At 38.7% G+C, this 18,739-nt stretch overlaps 1 protein-coding gene and 1 long non-coding RNA gene across 2 annotated transcripts in view; one reads left to right on the plus strand and one right to left on the minus strand.

Annotated features, from left to right (window-relative positions):
- The window catches only part of LOC120408130, a 70,649-nt gene extending 58,572 nt beyond the window's left edge, over window positions 1-12,077 (plus strand). Inside the window, exons 3-4 of the long non-coding RNA XR_005600438.1 lie at window positions 5,491-5,597; window positions 12,028-12,077. This is a non-coding gene — a long non-coding RNA (uncharacterized LOC120408130). The remainder of the gene's footprint in view (window positions 1-5,490; window positions 5,598-12,027) is intronic.
- A 1,440-nt stretch (window positions 12,078-13,517) lies between these two features.
- RASEF (RAS and EF-hand domain containing) overlaps window positions 13,518-18,739 on the minus strand; it is a 49,321-nt gene continuing 44,099 nt past the window's right edge. The window contains exons 16-17 of the mRNA XM_039544729.1: window positions 17,509-17,585; window positions 13,518-14,749 (exon numbers count right to left, since the gene is read on the minus strand). Coding sequence (XP_039400663.1) covers window positions 14,644-14,749; window positions 17,509-17,585 — 183 coding nt within the window. The 3' untranslated portion in view covers window positions 13,518-14,643. The remainder of the gene's footprint in view (window positions 14,750-17,508; window positions 17,586-18,739) is intronic.

An 18,739-nucleotide genomic window follows, 5' to 3' on the forward strand; every position in this document is an offset into this window, starting at 1 on the left:
CTTTGATGAAAAACCCTAATGCAGACACACTGCTACATCAAATCTAGTTTAGATTGTAATTTAATCTGGTTAATTACCATAGGAAACCACACCAGTGTGAGCCCTGATTTACATCAGTATGGGGCATCTATATTAGGAATTTGCAATACCATGACTACAATATCAGAGGGGTAGCCGTGTTAGTCTGGATCTGTAAAAGCAACAAAGAATCCTGTGGCACCTTATAGACTAACAGACGTTTTGCTGCATGAGCTTTCGTGGGTGAATACCCACTTCTTCGGACTACAATAGTACAAGCACTGCTAATGTAGATAAATGCTAGCTTTCTAGTTTCTTTTAACGTGTTTAACAAATATTCTTTAAGGGTTAGAGGGTTTTCCCCTTTAAATTACTGAGAATTCTTCAATCTTTATTCATTGAACTGGAGATGTCTCAAACTCATGATCATTTAAGCAAAGTACCAAGTTTCCACAGTGTTCTCTGATAGGATAAGCTTCTAAGCTACAATCACTCTCTCTTAAAAAAAAACCCACACCTTACAGGTGAGCTCAGTGCTGAGACCTGTCCAAAAGAAAAACAATCTTCTGCTCATAGGCAACCTTTCATATCTTGTGTCTCCAGAAATAGGTGACCCCAGGTGCAACCTGGGCAGTATGGTGCATCTAGGGCCATAGCAAAAATCAAAGAGTCAGGGATGTGCAAGGATACTTTGTGTCAATGCTTTTACAAGTGAAGGTAAAGAGCTTCTTTCTCCCTCTGCCTTTAGTGACTTTTCATGTCTGTGCTGCATTTGGCATAATGGGGCCTTGATTAGGGACACTAGGCTCTACTGTAATTACTCAAATACTATCAACATGCTTCAGCCCTGAGGCACATACAGGAACTGATAGAGGTGCGTGTGTATTTCTCTTTTCTGCTCACTCCTATCTAAAGAGAAAGAGTAGCAACGATGGCTACCAGGTCCCACTATTTTCAATTATACTGAAGCCAGACTGCCAACTTAGGCAAGCAAAATGGCAACCTCCTGGACGCTATGTTTAATGGGCTGGAAAGAAAACCATGATGAGACAGAAATATGTGGGAAGTGATTTCCCCTTGAAGAAGAAAAGGAGATATGGCTGATGGAGGTGCAGGGGGCATACTGAAGAGGAATGAGAGAAAACTGAGAGGTGGAAGGGAATAGGTGGCAGCAAAGGGAATATTACTGTGAAGGGGAAAATAGGAAAAATGGTGAGGGCTGGGGATAGGAGACTATTGAAAAATGTGAGTGAAGGAGGAGAGAGGTTGGACTGGGAGAGAGATGGGCAGTAGAAGAGACAGGCTAGCAATGATCACTCCAGGCAGTGTCAGAAATAAATCAATGGGAATACAGCATGTCCGACTGATGAAAGAGTGATATAAGGAAGCATCCTCTTATCTAAAACTACTATTTATTAGATTTACAAACACATGGACATAAGTAATAGGTTTAGAACATCCCAAATAATTATCTAAAATCTGAGATAGTATTGGGTACCGTAATTAGCAGCAGGTCAGCAATGGCCGGTTGCTTCCCCACTGGGGATTATGGTGTCAGGAAAAAGTCTCTCAGGTTAGCTTCAGAGAACTGCTCTATTAGCTAGCCCAGGGATAGGCAACCTATGGCACATGTGCCGAAGGCGGCACGCAAGCTGAGTTTCAGTGGCACTCACACTGCCTGGGTCCTGGCCACCGGTCCGGTGGGCTCTGCATTTTAATTTAATTTTAAATGACACTTCTTAAATATTTTAAAAACCTTATTTACTTTACGTACAACAATAGTTTAGTTATATATTATAGACTTATAGAAAGAGACCTTCTAAAAACATTCAAATATATTACTGGCACACAAAATCTTAAATTAGAGTGAATAAATGAAGACTCGGCACACCACTTCTGAAAGGTTGCCGACCCCTGAGCTAGCCTTTTTATAACTATTTTTTACAAAACACATAGCTCATAGTGACCCCTACTAGGTCATCACTTCTAATTTCAATCAACTACTTATCCACAAAACAATCCTAACAATCTTGGCCATAATAAGCTTCTATATCAAAGGCGCCCAAACTCAAGGTCTCCATCCACTTATTTTCTTTCAATCTCATAATTTGTTGACTCTTTTCTCCCCTCCTCTCATTCTGATTAGCAGAAAGTGCAAGCCTGCAGCTAGTATTTGACCTTGCCTCCAAAAGCCCTGCTTGTCCAAATTAACCCTTAACTATGTGGTGTTCTATTTTATTAATTTGTGGTTGGCTGAATGCACACAGTTAGCTTGATCAAATTCTGGGGTAACATACCCCTCAATTCCACAGTAACGGGGAGGAGAGGTTAAGATTAGGTAAGGGAAGTTCCCCTTTAAGCAGCCAGCAGGGAGGCCTGCACTTTTGCATGTGCATTTTAGATTGAATTTTGATCCTGAAGTTCTCACTGTTTGGAGAAAGGCAGCTTCCCCTTACAGGTTCAAAAAACAAGCAAAACAAACAGAAGGCAAATTTAAAATAATATACATGTATTCATTTAAATCTGTTAATTTTTAAGACAAGCCTAGCATTTTGGAGGGCCTCGCCTATTTTTTTTTTTTTAATACTGAGAAAGAGCAGTTTCTTATTTAATAAAATCGTTATACCTTAGCAGAATAATTACTGGAGTTGTCCTTTAAGAGAAGGCCCCAGGATAGCAAACTGCTTAACTCCATGTGTAACTGCATATGAATAGTTCCACTGAATTCAGTGGAAATACATTTTTAGAATTATACACATGCTTAACTGCTTTGCTGGGTTGGGGTCTTAGAGCATCCCCACCTTCACAGATATATTTTGGAAAAATAAAAGAATTGAACCACATTACTTTCAGCAAAATATTCTCCAAAGCTAATCTCCAAAAATATTTTACACTCAACACCATCTATTCGTTCCGTACACTGAAAATGTAATATTCCATACAGAACTATTTCAAAGCTGTATTTGTCAACATGCTCTCTGGGGAACCAGTATAGACATGCTGCAAAACCCCCAATAGTCCACCCCAATAGTCACTTGTAAATACACTAAAGAAAGACTTGTATCATTTTTAAGAGGCAGAAAAATGTCACTCTCACTGTTACACACACACCAAATGATCCATGAGCATTCCCCTTTTAAGGGGGACAGATTTCATGCCCATCAAAGCACTTCACTGTTCAAATTATTCATGTTCCTCTTTAAGGAGCACATTTATTCTGAAAGAACTGTAGTGCTCAAATGATCCATGAAGTCTTTAGGAAGACACTATTTATTCCTTAGGACCACCTTGCAGCTTAAATCAGCCATGCCAACCTCTGAAGAGGATCATCTTGAGGCATTTCTGTACTCAAATGGTGATTCACATTCCCAAGTAATTATGGAATAGAATGTGATTTTTTTTTATAGCGGCTTTTATATTCAAGGTAGCCCAAAGCATTTTACATTAAAATACTACTAATGCTCTGTGGGCAAATGTGGTAGCCATTATGTGTTCAGCAAGATCTTTCCTATGGCTTTGGACTCAGAACTGAGAGAAAAAGTTGACAAGAATACTACTCTTTCTGAAAAATGCTATAGAAAAGTTACTATCTCCCTGTATTTTTTAAAAGAAATCAACTAGTGTTTATTATTTACCCCCTCTGATCTAGTCCTCTGGTCTCAGGATGTCCCTGAATGGTTTCGTGGTGCTGGGAGGAACACACTCCCCTCCATTAAATGGACATCTCTTAAACAAGCACTCAAGAGACTTGGCAATGGTTGCTTGACAGAGAGGGCTTGCTAATAAAGGAGGAGCACCAGCCTACTGAGTATATTTGCTGCAGCCTCTCAGAACTAGAGGCTGCTTAACAAGAGCGGTCTTGCACAGCTTTCTCAGTACCCTTTTTGGTTCCACAGTGGCAAGGATTACATTTAGGCTTCAGTATAGGACCCTGACTAGGGATGACTTTACTGTTAATGCTCTTATTAGGGTCAGAACACAGGCTTTATTTTTGGTTAAAATTGAAAATCAGAATGAGCAGTAACATTTCTGAAAGCATCTACTACTTCAAATACAAATGTTTCAAGTTCACCATTATTTAATGTATTTATTATGCATCCCCTATGTAAGCAGTTGTAAACATGGCACCCTCTGAGAGTGTGGTTTTGAGAAGGCGCCATACGGTACAGTTAAAGTGATTTCTAACCAGCCTTTCCATGGCAGTCCTGATCTGCCGCAGGCAGCCTTGGCATCTCGAGTCCAGAGATTCTTCATGAAAGTATGTCTCCCACCCAGCTATGAGACTGGATAATGTGGATGTTTGTTAATTTATAAACATTGATATAACATTTCTTGTAAAAATGAGAGGCATTTGTATATCATGCTAATATACCATCACAGAATGCAAAAGTCATGCAGGGGAGGGATAGCTCAGTCGTTTGAGCATTGGCCTGCTAAACCCAGGGTTGTGAGTTCAATTCTTGAGGGGGCAACTTAGGAATCTGGGGCAAAAATTGGTCCTGCTAGTGAAGGCAGCGGGCTGGACTCAATGACCTTTCCAGGTCCATTCCAGTTCTAGGAGATTGGTATGTCTCCAATTATTACCTTTATTACCATGTTTTAAAACATGGGATTGCTATTGTCCTTGACCAAAAGCCTAATTGTGAGAAGAGGGAAGTCTCAGATTCATAAGAAATTGATCTGTGGAGATGGATGATAGTGCCTTGCTGGAACATCTTGATCATAAAAATAATGATAAAATTGTGAGTTACAGATCTACAATATGGGCAGAGAACATACATGCACATGAGTGGTATCAAATCTAGATAGTGGTGGGTAGAAGGCTAAGTACATACACATTTTTATGTTGTACTGTATATTGTAATTCTATTTTTTTAAAAAATTGTTGAATACATTTTTTTAAATCTGACATTGATGGGGACCATGTTCAAAATCTGGAATTTTAATTTGTTTCATTTATCAATACACTGTAGTTTGCTTTAGATTGGGATGGACGGTATATTGAAACTGAGCGCATGTTTTTAATTAAAATAGACGTCAAACCCAACCCCAGCCTCTACCAGCTACTCAGTTTAAAGAGTTTTAGATTAGCTGGCCTCTTCCCACCAGTTCCTTCCAAACAGGTCTTAGCTTTTTGTCTGGCAACTCCAGTAAGGATCCCTAAGGAGATACACCTGTGTGACAGAATCAAAAGGTCCCACAAAGGCTACACAAGGAAATAGAATCTACTTACCAAAAGGTAGTGGCTGTTGGTCTGTTGGGAAGTCAAGTGGGGAGCAGGGCTGCCAGCAGCAGAGGGGATGCCATAGACTTTGTTACAACCATTCAACTTAGCAGCTTTGATCTTTCTTTTAACTGAAATATTCCTGCTGCTCTTCCTTATTAGAATATGTTGGGGGAGGGGGGAAGCAAACAGTCCACCTTGCTCCTCTTTACCAAAATAATACTTCCTTTTTTATTATTATTTTTAAGAGAGAGACCCTCATTTGCAAGGAGCCCATTAGCTCTTGAGGAAAACATAGCAAAGCTGGTGGGTAACTGCACCCAGAGGCAGCCAAGTGTAAAAGGAGAGAGGCTGAGTGAGTATTCCTATTTTTAAAGGGCAAGTTCACATTTCCTGCTGCACATGCCCAGTTGCGTCTGCCATTGTTTCTAAAGGGCTATAGGCAGATATATAGTAGAAGTAAAACTTTCCACCTATAGAGGGATTTTCATCTTAGAATCTCAAAGCACTTTGCTAAAGGCAGTAGCTATTGCTATCTCTGTTTTACAGAAGGGAAAAGTGAGACTCAAAGGTTTATTGATTTGCCCACGTTCATCCAGTGATGGTGTCAGGAATAGATCTGCTTGCTTCTTTTTTCTTTACAATAGTGACTTCTGCCTTTGTTTAAAATGTAAGCCAGCTAAAAGAGACCTTTCAGGAGACCTGCAGGATTATCATAAGGGGCAATTAGACCAATATTAAATATACAAAAATGCTGCATTGAGGGCCTTTGAGAGATGAGAATGGAGCTGGGGGGTCTGTATTTGTGCAGATGTTCAAAGGGTCTAGAGACTGTAACAGTATTTCATTTGGGGGGTTTTGTTGTTTGTTTTTGAGCCTTGCATCTCATGTTTCCAGTCAATTTAGCAGTTTGTGGGATAAGGATAATTACATCCCGTACTCTCTCAGGGGCTTTTTTCATATAACTAATAGATTATGAACCAGCATAGCCCATAAAATCAATAACATGATATAGTCCCTTATTTAGGACAGTAACACTTGCTCCTACTGCACAATGAATGGATTGGCTATTAAATATTAACTGTGGTTAAAAAGTATCATCCCCCAAATGGTGTTTAAGCCAATTTAAATTATCCTTAGAGGAACAGAAACTAAACATTTCTGTTGCAAAGGGTTGCAAAACAATTCTCCATTCTCTAGTTCTTACAGTTTTAAAGCCCCAGGCAGAATGGATTGTAGGAATGGGGGAGAAAACTGTCTAAAAGTAAAGATGGATGTTAAAGGAAATATTAAATCTGATGTTTTAACTTTTCACCTTGGGTTCTGGAAGTAGGGAGAATAATTTACTCCTTGATTAAATAGTTATTCCTCTGCCTCTGCTCCCTGTCACCCAATTGCCTCCTCCAGTTATAAGTCTAATCATATTGTTCCCATTGTTTACATAAGAACAGAATGTGGATGAATTTAAGCCTCTCTTGCTTAAATTCCCAGTCATTGCATTGTACATTGTATCCTGGGACAGAATTTGGCTCTAAGCCTAGGAAAAAAGGCTACTGTGTATTGCCAATCAATGTTACTCCACTCTCTAGCCCATCCCAACTGAGTCAGGGACTAGCAGAGCAAAGCTGAAGACAGTTTGTAACACCAGCCTACAAGGGGTGAGCATAGGTAGTGCTCAGCATAGCTGTGGCTGTTCTCAAGCATATAAACACAATTCAGAGCAAGCTGATGGTAGTACATCAAGTGAAAGTGAGTGGAAATGTAAAAACCAAAAAGATTTGTAGTAGGCTGCCATAAGTTTTGCGTTAAGAAGAATACATCCTGAAAATCCAACACTTAGCAGCTAGTGAATAATCAGTCCGTGTTAATATTCCAGGTTGTTATACAATGTATAACAATAGTACCTGGTCACACACAATCATTGTCTTACTCTGTGCTATTGCCTAATCTTACAGTTCTCTTAATTTAGACCCCAGTCTTACAAACATTTAAACATGTGAGCACTGCATTGAACGCAGCAGGACTAAACACAGGTGTAATGCTACTGACACACATCTGCAGGATCAAGGCTTAGGGTGTCAACTAGCCTACGTAGTATTCCATCTTTGTTCTGAAAAGTGTGCATGTGTGGAGCTATAAATAATAATTACCTAGGTTTACGATGTGCAATACCTACATTACTATAAATACACCTCTACCCCAATATAACACTGTCCTCAGGAGCCAAAATATCTTACTGCTTTATAGATGAAACCACATTATACCGAACTTGCTTTGATCCACCGGAGTGCACAGCCCCCACCCGAGCACTGCTTTACCATGTTATATCCGAACTCATGTTATATTGGGTCACGTTATATCAGGGTAGATGTGTACTGATGTCAAGTTATCTAGGGCAAGTGGCAGAGTCACACCGTGAGGATGTGTATTTTTTTTCTTTAAAACCATAGCAGGAAGCCAACCAGGAGAGGTCTTTCGTGCCCACTCGAGCAGGACAGAAACTGGCATTCCCATTCTGGGGGGGAAGTCCTACATTTATTTTTTAAAAAGTGTTCTGCAACAAAATTTAAACATTTGCAACTGAATTGGAATTTCAAATGTTTCATTTAAATCTTTTTGAAATGGTTCTGGGCTCCCTGAGTGACCCAGAAACCTGAGTGACCCAGAAACCTGGGAGACCACAGGGCCGGGAGCCACAAAGCCTGGAAGTTTGGGCTCCTAAGGTATGTCTACACTGCAATTAGACTCCTGCGACTGGCCCGTGCAGCTAACTCAGGCTTATGGAGCTTGGGCTGAGGGGCTGTTTAATTGTGGTGTAGCTGTTCGGGTTCAGGCTGCAGCCCAAGTGCTGGCACCCTCCCACCTCACAGGGAGCTAGAGCTAAGCCTGATATCCGACAGTTCAGTTCAACAACCCCTTCGCTGGTGCCCTACCAGCCCAGGTCAATTGCATGGGCCAGCCGGAGAGTGTTTAACTGCAGTGTAAATATATCCCCCCAAGACCTGCCAGGCAGTCTGCCAAGGAACAGGGACACCACAGCAGTTTCCTGATGGACAACAGAAATTTTTCCACAGAAAACTGATTTTGTAGAAAATGAATTTTCCATCAGAAGATCATTGTGGTAAAAACTTCCTACCAGCTCCAGTGATCACAACTTATAAGGCAAAATTAGCAGACTATTCTATCCCTCTGATGTACTTACATGCCCTGCCCCCCATTATAACATCACCCCATTAGCAGGGAAGCATTGTTAAGCCCATGTAACAGATGAGAACTGAAGGAGAGAGACTGGTCAGCCCAAGGTGACACAGGAAGTCTGTGGTAGAGAAGGAACTCTGCCTGATTCAGAGCAAGGAGTTGAACTTCAATCTTCTACAGTTTAGGTATGTACCCTATCTACTGGGCTATTCAAAATGCTGGTGCACTAGTCCCTTTGTCTCTCCTGTTGAAGTTGTTCCATTCTATAAAATATTTATTGGAGCAGGATCTAGAACCTAGGTGAGTGCTCTAGCCCCAATAGTCTCACTCTGGTCCAGTGAATATTTAAGTGGAACAGCTTCAACAGGAGAGATTGAGAGCCCTCCTCAGAGTACCCAATGGCCTGGTGGTTAGGGTACTCTCCTTGGTTGTAGAAGATCCAAATTCAAATTTCTGCTGCAGAGCAGGGATTTAAATCCGTTTCTCCCACATCCTAGGTAAGTGCCTTAAATGTTACTGGACATAAGGGAGGTGACAGGAGCTCTTCTATTTCGTGAATGGTGCTTAAGTTCCCTTATGGATCTAGCCTGGAAGAAATGTTGTGGCTGAAAGTATTCAGCAAATTTAGGGGCAAATTGGGAAAAAAAAAAACCTATTGAATAGCAATTAAAGCACATTTTATTGTACAGCAATATACAATTGACAAACACATGGTTCTTTTTAAACATATGTAGACAATTACACCATGGGTGGAATGATCTCTAGTTTTGAGGAGAAACAACTAGCACAAACACCACAGTTCTTGCTGTCATATTTGTAAACGGAATAAATCAAAGTTTCAAAATAATTGTTTCACTCTATAGGACCTGTTTATTTTATTGCACACTTTTTAAACATATAGTCTGTAATTAAATTTGGCACATAAAACTAAAGTTCACTGAATCTGCTCACTATACAAGTATGAAAATAAATCTCTATTTTAAATACTTAACTTTATATTCACTTAGAAGTTTACACAGCATGGGTTTATGCAAATGTTATTTGTTAGCTGATCATTTAACTACTAACTTCACATATATGCAGCTAGTGGGAAGTTAATTCTCTCTCTCTAAGGGCTGAAAATGCGAGTGACAGAGCACTCTTTACCATTTTCTGTGGCACAAATTGAACCTAAAAGACAAGTGGTTTGGGGTTAAAAAACAAAAAAAGAAATGCCAGGTAATAGTGAAACAAAACAAAAAACATCCTTCAGGCTATGATGTCAGATCTAAGCCAAGCAGCATTATGCCTGTCTGTGCTTGGACGAGATATCTTTACTCAAATGCCTCATGCTGCAGGAAGTGATGTTGATAGATTAGTAGTTAGAGGAAACTATCACCTACTGTATCAACACCTTGGGACATGGTGGTAGGAGACATTGAAATTGCAGGAGAAATGTAAAATGAGATCTTAATCACTAGTGATGATCATAAATACCATGGGGTTTTTTGTTTTTGTCAGAATAATTAACCCTGCTGTCCTCATCAAATTCCAATGGGGATAAATACATTGTGCCTACCACAACATCCATCTGATATCTGTCAGTGTTGGTATTCTTCACTTCCTGTACTACAATGTATAGTATTGCTACGAGTGTTAAACAGGAACTACGTTTAACCCCAGAGGTAGCTACACTTCAGAATATATAGGCTGCATAGCCCCAGCCTCTCAAAAAAACTTTGTACAAGGATCTCCTTGTGAACAGACCTCTAATGCTGGCACAGAACCCCACTGATGGAGTTCTCTGCATGAGTCTTTCCACCTGATGCTCCTTGCAGGATTGCCACATTAGTTTTGTAATGTGCTTTGGGATCTTGTGTGCTCTATGATCAACAGTATTTGCTAAACTAAGAGGGAATTGTTCAATGAATATGAAAGAAGATCTGTTTTAAATATGGTTTCAAGCAGTTAGATCATAACTACACTCTTGAGTAAGGGAAATAATACAGCAAATTTTAATAAGCAAGCAACTAAATAGTGCTAAATAGATGAGACCCCTAGAAAAAATCATTTGATCACCTGGATGTTTAAAAGCATCCCACAAAAATTATTGCCTCAAAATATGTTTAACGTGTGACCATTAAAAAGGCAAAGACAATGAAGGACGAAAATAATACTTGTGTGTCAAGTGCATTAAAAAAATCTTATTTACAGATTCTGTTGGAAAAAACATGAAAAGACGTTCCTTTAAAAATAAATAGTTATTAAGATAACATCGCCACTAACTAACAAAACAACTTTTGTGCAATAAATGAACAGCTTTAAGTACTGAACAAAATCACAGAGGAACACAAATACACAATAGTGCAGACATGCCAGAACATAAATCTGCTGTTTGCTGCCATATGTTTTAGGCAGCAGGCAAGACAACTTTTCAAAGCAAAACAAAAGGAGGACCTTATATAAACACTAGCTTTGATTTTTTTTTTAAAAGGCAGATATTTTAGCTTCTAAAATTAATAATTTCATTCCAAGCCCTCTTATTTTACCATGAATGCCATCTCATATTATGCCAATTGTCAGACTTGATAGGGGCGATCATTGCAGGATTTCTAAATAAGGCCTTGATCCTGCAAAGTGATTCATGGGAGCAGACTTCTACACCTATGCACAGCCCCCACTGAAGTCAATGAAGCTCTGTATAGGAGCAGTCTCTGAGTATGCATCATATCGCAGGGGCAGGGCCTGAATCCATGTGTTTCTAATAAATTGTGCATATATTATAATCTGTGTATATATATATATATATATATATATATATATATATATATATATATATTTAGGCCCAAATCCTACAATTGGTTACAGTAGCACAGACCCTTATGCCTGTGTGGACACTCACTGAGTCAGCAGGATCCCATCAGGGCTTAAAAAAACTGCTCTAGTGAATCTAATTGCAAAAGGGGCTTATGAAATGTAACTATGACAAGAGCTCTTCACACTGCTATGGCCAGTGAGCAAAATTCTGTCCAGAGCTGCACTCTGCAACTCCACTGCCTATAATGAGTACAGAATTTGGCCCAGTGACACCGGATTTTCATTTCAAAGCCCTTTTTCTAAGAATTTATAAAAGTTGACCATAAAACACATTCCAGGATGAAACCTGGCTGATACTATTTTGACCATTACACTTTAATTTTTAAAACAATTGTTTCAAGGTGGGTTTGCTTAGCTATAGCCCACACAAATGCAAAACAAAAGTCACATTGTTTAAAAAAATAGATTCAATTTATAAATTTTGGTAAAATCCCTAGACACACATGTCTGGTCATTAAAATCAACAAGAACTGCCCAAGATACCAATCCCACAGAGAAAACTAAATGGTCAGGCTATTGACATTACTGACTTCAGTTGTACTCTGTACAGGCACAGGACTCTACTCGCTTCACTGCTGACGGGATTTCTCTTTTGAATACTAGCATGACACAGTTTCATTACTTTAAAATGTCCCTGCAGAATTTTCAAGGATATTTCTCCTTCATTGTCAATGAAATGAAAGGTAACCTGTGATTGTTCTGACTTCTCTCTCGCCTATTTTTTTTAACAGGAAAGACAGCTATTATTGGGAAAATTTCTGGAGTGGCAGTAAGAGTGAGCAGAAGTTATCAACACTGAATGAGCAATAACTTTAATTGAAATAAAGAGTTAATATGAATCTAGCTTCTTACTGGGAAGGTCAATTTCAAACAGATTAATAATTTGAAAGCCTATATATAGTCAGCCTAGGCTTTTAGAAGCCAAAAGCTGGATTATGTTCCCTCTTGATAAAATCCACAGGAGTGGGCTCTGGAGGAGGAAATCTCCAGGATACCCTTGTGGAGCACCACTCACACTCACTCCTTTGGAAGGAGCTGGGGGGGCGGGGGATTAACCCTCATCCCTCACTGAAGAAATCCTGGATTCCCAGTGATCCGCACTGATCTCTTCTCCTTGACAGCAAAGCCAAGCTCCCCCGGCCATGACTGCCCCTGTAGAAAAATGGCTGCACTATCTTTTCTGCTTATATTCCGTGGCCATATGCCTAGCTTGCTCACTTCTCCCATCTTCTCACCTCCCACAGCACAGACCCAAGAGCCACAGAGATGTTTCTGTCAGGTGGGGTAGGATGGTGCTGCAGAACTAGGTGACTCCTTACCCCTCCCATGTGGGATAAGATAGATCTGTGTGCAAAGGTTCCCCTCAGCTCATGGATATTATGGGGCATGATCTGGTCCCAAGTACATTTTCTTTTATGAGGCCAAAATATATAGAAATAATGAATGTGCCAACTTTATTTGGCATTATAGTTTCTTTGCCTTGCTGGAAAATGCTCAGGATTAGTCGCTTGAGGATAAAATCTCTGAGAAAACATAGCTTTAAAAGGATACCTAAAAACACAGATCTCTTTACCTGAAAAGGCATTTAAAAAAAAAAACAAAAAACCCAGGTGATAAACTATCCTACTCTAGGGAAGTCCATATTTTATAAAAATTAACAATATCAGTCAGAGGCTATACTCTTAAGACGTAGTGGCTCAGAAAATATCTAATGTTGCTACAGCTAGTATCCACTTTTTCACAGGTTTGAGGTCAGACCCTAAAACTTCATCTAAGTCTGACACTAGGCAGGCTGGTTGCAGCTTGAGACCTGTTTTTAATATACACAAAAAAAGGCTGAGATAGTTTGCTCAGCCATTAAGGGTCTTAATAGTACTCCCATTGAAGTCAGTGGGAGCTGTGCCATTTACTTTAACAGGAGGAGGACTCGGTCCCAAGCTCCTGATCCTGCAAATACCTATAAACATGAATTGGTTTTAATGGGACTACCTGCAGGCAAAGTGCCACTCACATGCTTAAATATTTGCAGGACTGGCCCTAAGGGAACAAAAGACTAAACAAAGTCACTAGGGTGTGATGCTTTTTTGTGCTCCTATTTTAATAATTATACTATAATAGTGTCATTGTTACATTAATGATTTTAGGCTTTGAGTTTAAAATATGTACTAAACTATGGGATTTTTAGAAAACTCAATAAAACCAATGTCTTGAATTTCAGCTCCCACTGACTTCGCGTGGAGTTGAGTCTCCTCGGCCTTACCTTGATGGGAACAGTATTGCCTGATTTTTGGAAAGTGGCTCATGGTCATGCTGACTGATCCCTTTAATAAAAATTTAATATGGAGTCTTGTGCATGTACAGCTGCTAACAGGTGGTTTAAGGCCTAAAGATTCACTAAGAAAACAGATTACTACAGACTCTTCTGTACTATTAGAGTCCTTCACTTTAACTGTCTAAATTGTCATATATATCAATGGCAAACATTTGAAGAACAAGAAGGAAGGGACAATTCACATTCCCCTATAATAATAGTAACAGTCTCATTTATAAACAGGCAGGAAATGTATCATTAATTCATCCCAGTGTTCCTAAATCCTGCAGATACTGTGACCTCTCTTGAGGTTAGAGCAGTATATAATTTGTCTTTTTGCTTTGCAGGATTCATGCAAGTATTTCCTCCAGTTTTGATCTGTGTGGGATCAGACTTGAGTTTTGCTTTATAGATGCAACACCATATATTTGCCGAGGTATGCTCAAAACTCAGCTAGCTCACTTGAAAAGTTCAAAAATTTGACAAACCTGGACAAACCTAGGTAACTTTCAAGTGGCTGGGTGGTTTGTTGTGAATATTTCATACAGGTCTAATTTGACCTACATTTGCGGTCCTAGGCAAAATTAGATGAAGTAACGATGGAATTTCCCCTGGGCTCTGAATATCCTGGGTTTAAAATAAATTATTATAGTGTCTTCAGTTTGTGAAACCTCTTTCACTTTATAAGGAAATGTCTAGATGAATGAAATGAAAATACAGTACTGTACTGACTATCATAAATTCCCGGCAAAAGTAGAAGCCTTGATTCTGATCTCAGACCATTTTTAAACCAATGTAATTTCTCTAATTTTATTGACATACACTGATATAAGTGAGATCAAACCACAGCCTGTGAGGCAAGGCAAGTGCACAAGTGCAGAGCAGCAGAAAGTAGGAACTGAATTTCTCAAGTTTTGCAACTACTATATACATATAAATCCATAGTAAGGAGAACAACCTCATGTAAGTCCTTCATTTTTAAAAGTGATAAAAATACAAAAGTAAAATTATTTAGGGCAGAAAGGGAATTTGTTAATTATATATTACAGCAGTTCTTCATTAGTGTCGATTTTTTGACAGTTGGCTCAGCCAGGTTGGTTACGGACCCTGTGTCTTCATTGTCACTTCTTTTTCGCACTTCACTGTAAGATAGCAATGAAATAAATTACAGTCACCAAACTGTATCTTGGTATTTCTACTCAAAATATCAACAAAGTCCTGCGGCACCTTATAGACTAACAGATGTATTGGAGCATAAGCTTTCGTGGGTGAATACCCACTTCGTCAGAGGCATGTAATGGAAATTTCCAGAGGGAGGTATAAATATGCAGGCAAGAATCAGTCTGGAGATAACGGGATTAGTTTAATCAGGGAGGAGGATGAGGCCCTCTTCTAGAAGTTGAGGTGTGAACACCAAGGGAGGAGAAACTGCTTTTAGCCAACTACAAAAGCACTTTCTCCTCCCTTGGTGTTCACACCTCAACTGCTAGAAGAGGGCCTCATCCTCCCTGATTGAACTAATCTCGTTATCTCTAGACTGATTCTTGCCTGCATATTTATACCTGCCTCTGGAAATTTCCATTAAATGCCTCTGACTAAATGGGTATTCACCCATGAAAACTTATGCTCCAATACATCTGTTAGTCTATAAGGTGCCATAGGACTCTTTGTTGCTTTTTACAGATCCAGACTAACATGGCTACCCCTCTGATACTACTCAAAATATGTTACACAGAGCAATAAAAAGGAATGCCCTGCCCACTGTCAGCCACTGCTTTATAATGTAAATTCACAAACTGTCTAAAAGGATAAATGTTTTTAGTTTATGAAATCAATGAAAGGATTGGGACTGAGTGAAATTCTCTACAGTTTCTGCTTTGGAATGGCAGCAATAATTCTATACAAAGTGCTCTGCCAAAGTGCAAAATTAGCAGAAGGAATAAGCATAGTTGTTATGTAAAAACTATTAATTATAACACTCCAATCTGAGGTCTAGACAATTAGTCATGATTTCCATTCATTTTTAGCCCATTTTTCTTTTATTTGTTCCCCTCCTCATATCCCAGAAGAGGAAAGCAAAAATATACTAAAGTAAGAAACTATTATACAATTATAAATCTATTCTGAGAAATAGTGCATATCGTTAGCCACTTTGTTACAAAGATGCTTGTAACTGGTTTATCTGTACATGTGATTTTCAATTTTGTACCAGTATTATTAATGTATCTTGTAAAGTCCCAATTCTCAGACCGACTAGTTCCACTGAAACCAGTTACTGACATCAATATTGTACTACTTAAAATGAGTAACAGTGGCAGAATCAAACCCTAAATACAGGTAACATGGGTCTGGAAGTCTAACTTTCCCATGAAATGTTAAGTTAAAGATGTTACTTCCAGGAAATGAGAAATATTAATCCCCGAGTATAACCATCCATCTCAAACCAAACTGTTGGACAGTGTCTGGTGCATCTGCCATTGCTCTCAAATATAGCAAATATTAACAGATCCCTCAGAAATGAACTTTCACTAAGCCAGTGAACAGACTGGTTCAAATCATATATTCAAGGTATTGTAAAGGGGATAGGCAAGATGGGAAGAGCAGTTTGTCCCTTCACAAAATTGAACTATTATAATCATTGAACTATTGTAATCAAATGTTGCCTTTAACGTGTTTTTTCACCTGTGATTTAACATTATGAAACTGTGCTATAGAAATTTCTAACAGCACAATGCACTGTTGCATTCATAGTCAGGTGCCTGGAAATGAGTCATACAAGTTAACAATTAACTTTGTATTGACATTTGAATATAAATGAATGACTATACTTCTGCTACACCTGTTCTCACTGGAAGTCTAGGTATTTTTCCATTTTCTGACTGAACAGACAGCATTACTTCTGTCCAATAATCCAATTTTTATTCAAATTATTACTGTTAAAAATACTGTAGCACGGAATAGCCAAATATTGACCTTTCAAGTCAAAAGATTTGATTCTCATATCAAGCTACAGAATAAAAACAAATAAATATGATGAGCAATTGACTCCAGTTTGGAGCTTCATGTATTAAATGTAATACATATTGCTGATCCTTTAAAAATTATATATACACCAGTAATCATAATTAATACTAGTTTGGAAACTGTAGGAAAATTGCAATGTTTTGGTCAGAATTTATCAAGTATGTGCAAGCTTTGCTAGATGGGATTTTTTTTATTTAATCCAGATGTCTGAATTTTAAATAGTTTAGAAAAAAGTTACATTCAGTAGACATCAAGGAAAATGTATGTGATTAAAATTGTCTGTAGCAAAATCATATATAATGATACAAAACCAAATATGTCTTCAGTGTATGAAAAGATTAAAAGAATAAATGCATGTATCTCATTAGAAAGTATAATTTATCAACCAGAGAGATTTTTAAAAGAATGGGATCCATATTTGAGCTCTACTTTAACATAATTTTGTCTGTAAATATGTTAATATTGTTTTAGTGTTTGTGGTGTAGATTCTTTAGTCGTTTGTTTGATTCACTTATTCAATTATGAATCCTGTTTTATGTTTATTTTTAAAGGATTTACAAGGCACATATATTTTATTTATAGAGTCCTGTTTTGATCTTAGTTGATTCCAGCACAACAATTTTCAATGTTAAGTATCTATATTCAGAGATATATTTATATACATATACACATAATTTAAATGTGTTTAGAATATAGATATTTAACACTGAAAATTGTTGTACTAGGATCAGCTAAGATCAAAATGAACTCTATAAAATAAAATATATGCCATGTAAAACCTTAAGAATGAATCCTGTTTTACATTTATTTATACAGTAAATATAATATATATTAACCAACAAAGCTAATATTTGATATGAGAAACATGACTACATACCGAGCAAGATGAAGAACTGCTTCTACAATATTAGATCCATCTTTAGCACTTGTTTCACAAAAGAGTGCATTATAAGTCTGTGAGAAGAAAATAAAAGGATCGGCTACATTGTCTATTGTACAGTTAGGTCTAAATGTTTACTCCAAATGATTTCCTCAGAAAATTTAAGTATTACTGAAGAGCAGATTTAACAGATTAAAGTGAACAGGATTTTTTGGTCCTTTTAATACTCTGTAGACGTTATTTCTGTAGTATTAAAACTAAGTACCGGTAAGTTATTTTCAGTTTTATAGCTTTTTAAAACTTAAGAGCATTGAAGATATGTAACTGATTCAGGAACAAATCCTGGTCCCAAGGTCCAGCCTGAATAATCTTGTCTGCGAGGCTGTAAACCAGCAGCAGAAGCTCTGAAGCGGTTACTGGTGCTTACATTCTACTTATCATATTTCCAGAACCCCTGACACGTTGGTATTTAACTAGTACTAGCTACATTAGCATCCACAGCTCTAGGCCCACACTCCTTTGCACAGAGAATGGCCACTGCTTCTGCACTGTCACAGATCTACCAACAGAGCAAACTCTTGCTCCACTGCTGGCTAACCAAAAAACCCTGCCCCTGGTGGTGTGGGGAATCCCATAAAGAACAGCTCCACAGCAACCAGGATGTGCAGATCCACTGTACAAGTTCCTGGAATTTTGCTTATGTTTTCCTATGCAACAAATCATGCCAAAACTGCTGCAGTCATGGCTAGAGTGGTACAGAATTACTTAGGCCCAGATCCTTGAAGGTATTTAGATGCCCACATTCTACTGATTTCAAGGGGAGGTAGGCAGCTAAAACCTTTGATAATCTGGGCTTTAGAAACCAAAATACTTTAACTTCAGAACATCTATGGGTACAAGAGAAGCAGAAGCTAATTTCCTCACATCCTCTCAGTCAGGGCCGGCTCCAGTGTTTTTGCTGCCTCAAGTGGCCAAAAAAATAGGTGGAACTTTGGCAGCTGCTCTATCGCCGAAGAATGAAGTGGCGGCAGCAATTCAGCAGCAGGTCCTTCCCTCCGAGAGGGACTAAGGGACATGCCGCCAAAGAGACAGACGGGCCACCCCTTTCCATTGGCCGCCCCAAGCACCTGCTTGCTGTGCTGGTGCCTGGAGCCGGCCCTGCTCTCAGTAATGTACCTCACACTTGTAGTAGAGTACAAACATGAACTCATGCTGAGTGGGCAAGATA

This window comes from Mauremys reevesii, linkage group 6, assembly GCF_016161935.1.
Source record: "Mauremys reevesii isolate NIE-2019 linkage group 6, ASM1616193v1, whole genome shotgun sequence".
NCBI lineage: Eukaryota > Metazoa > Chordata > Testudines > Geoemydidae > Mauremys > Mauremys reevesii.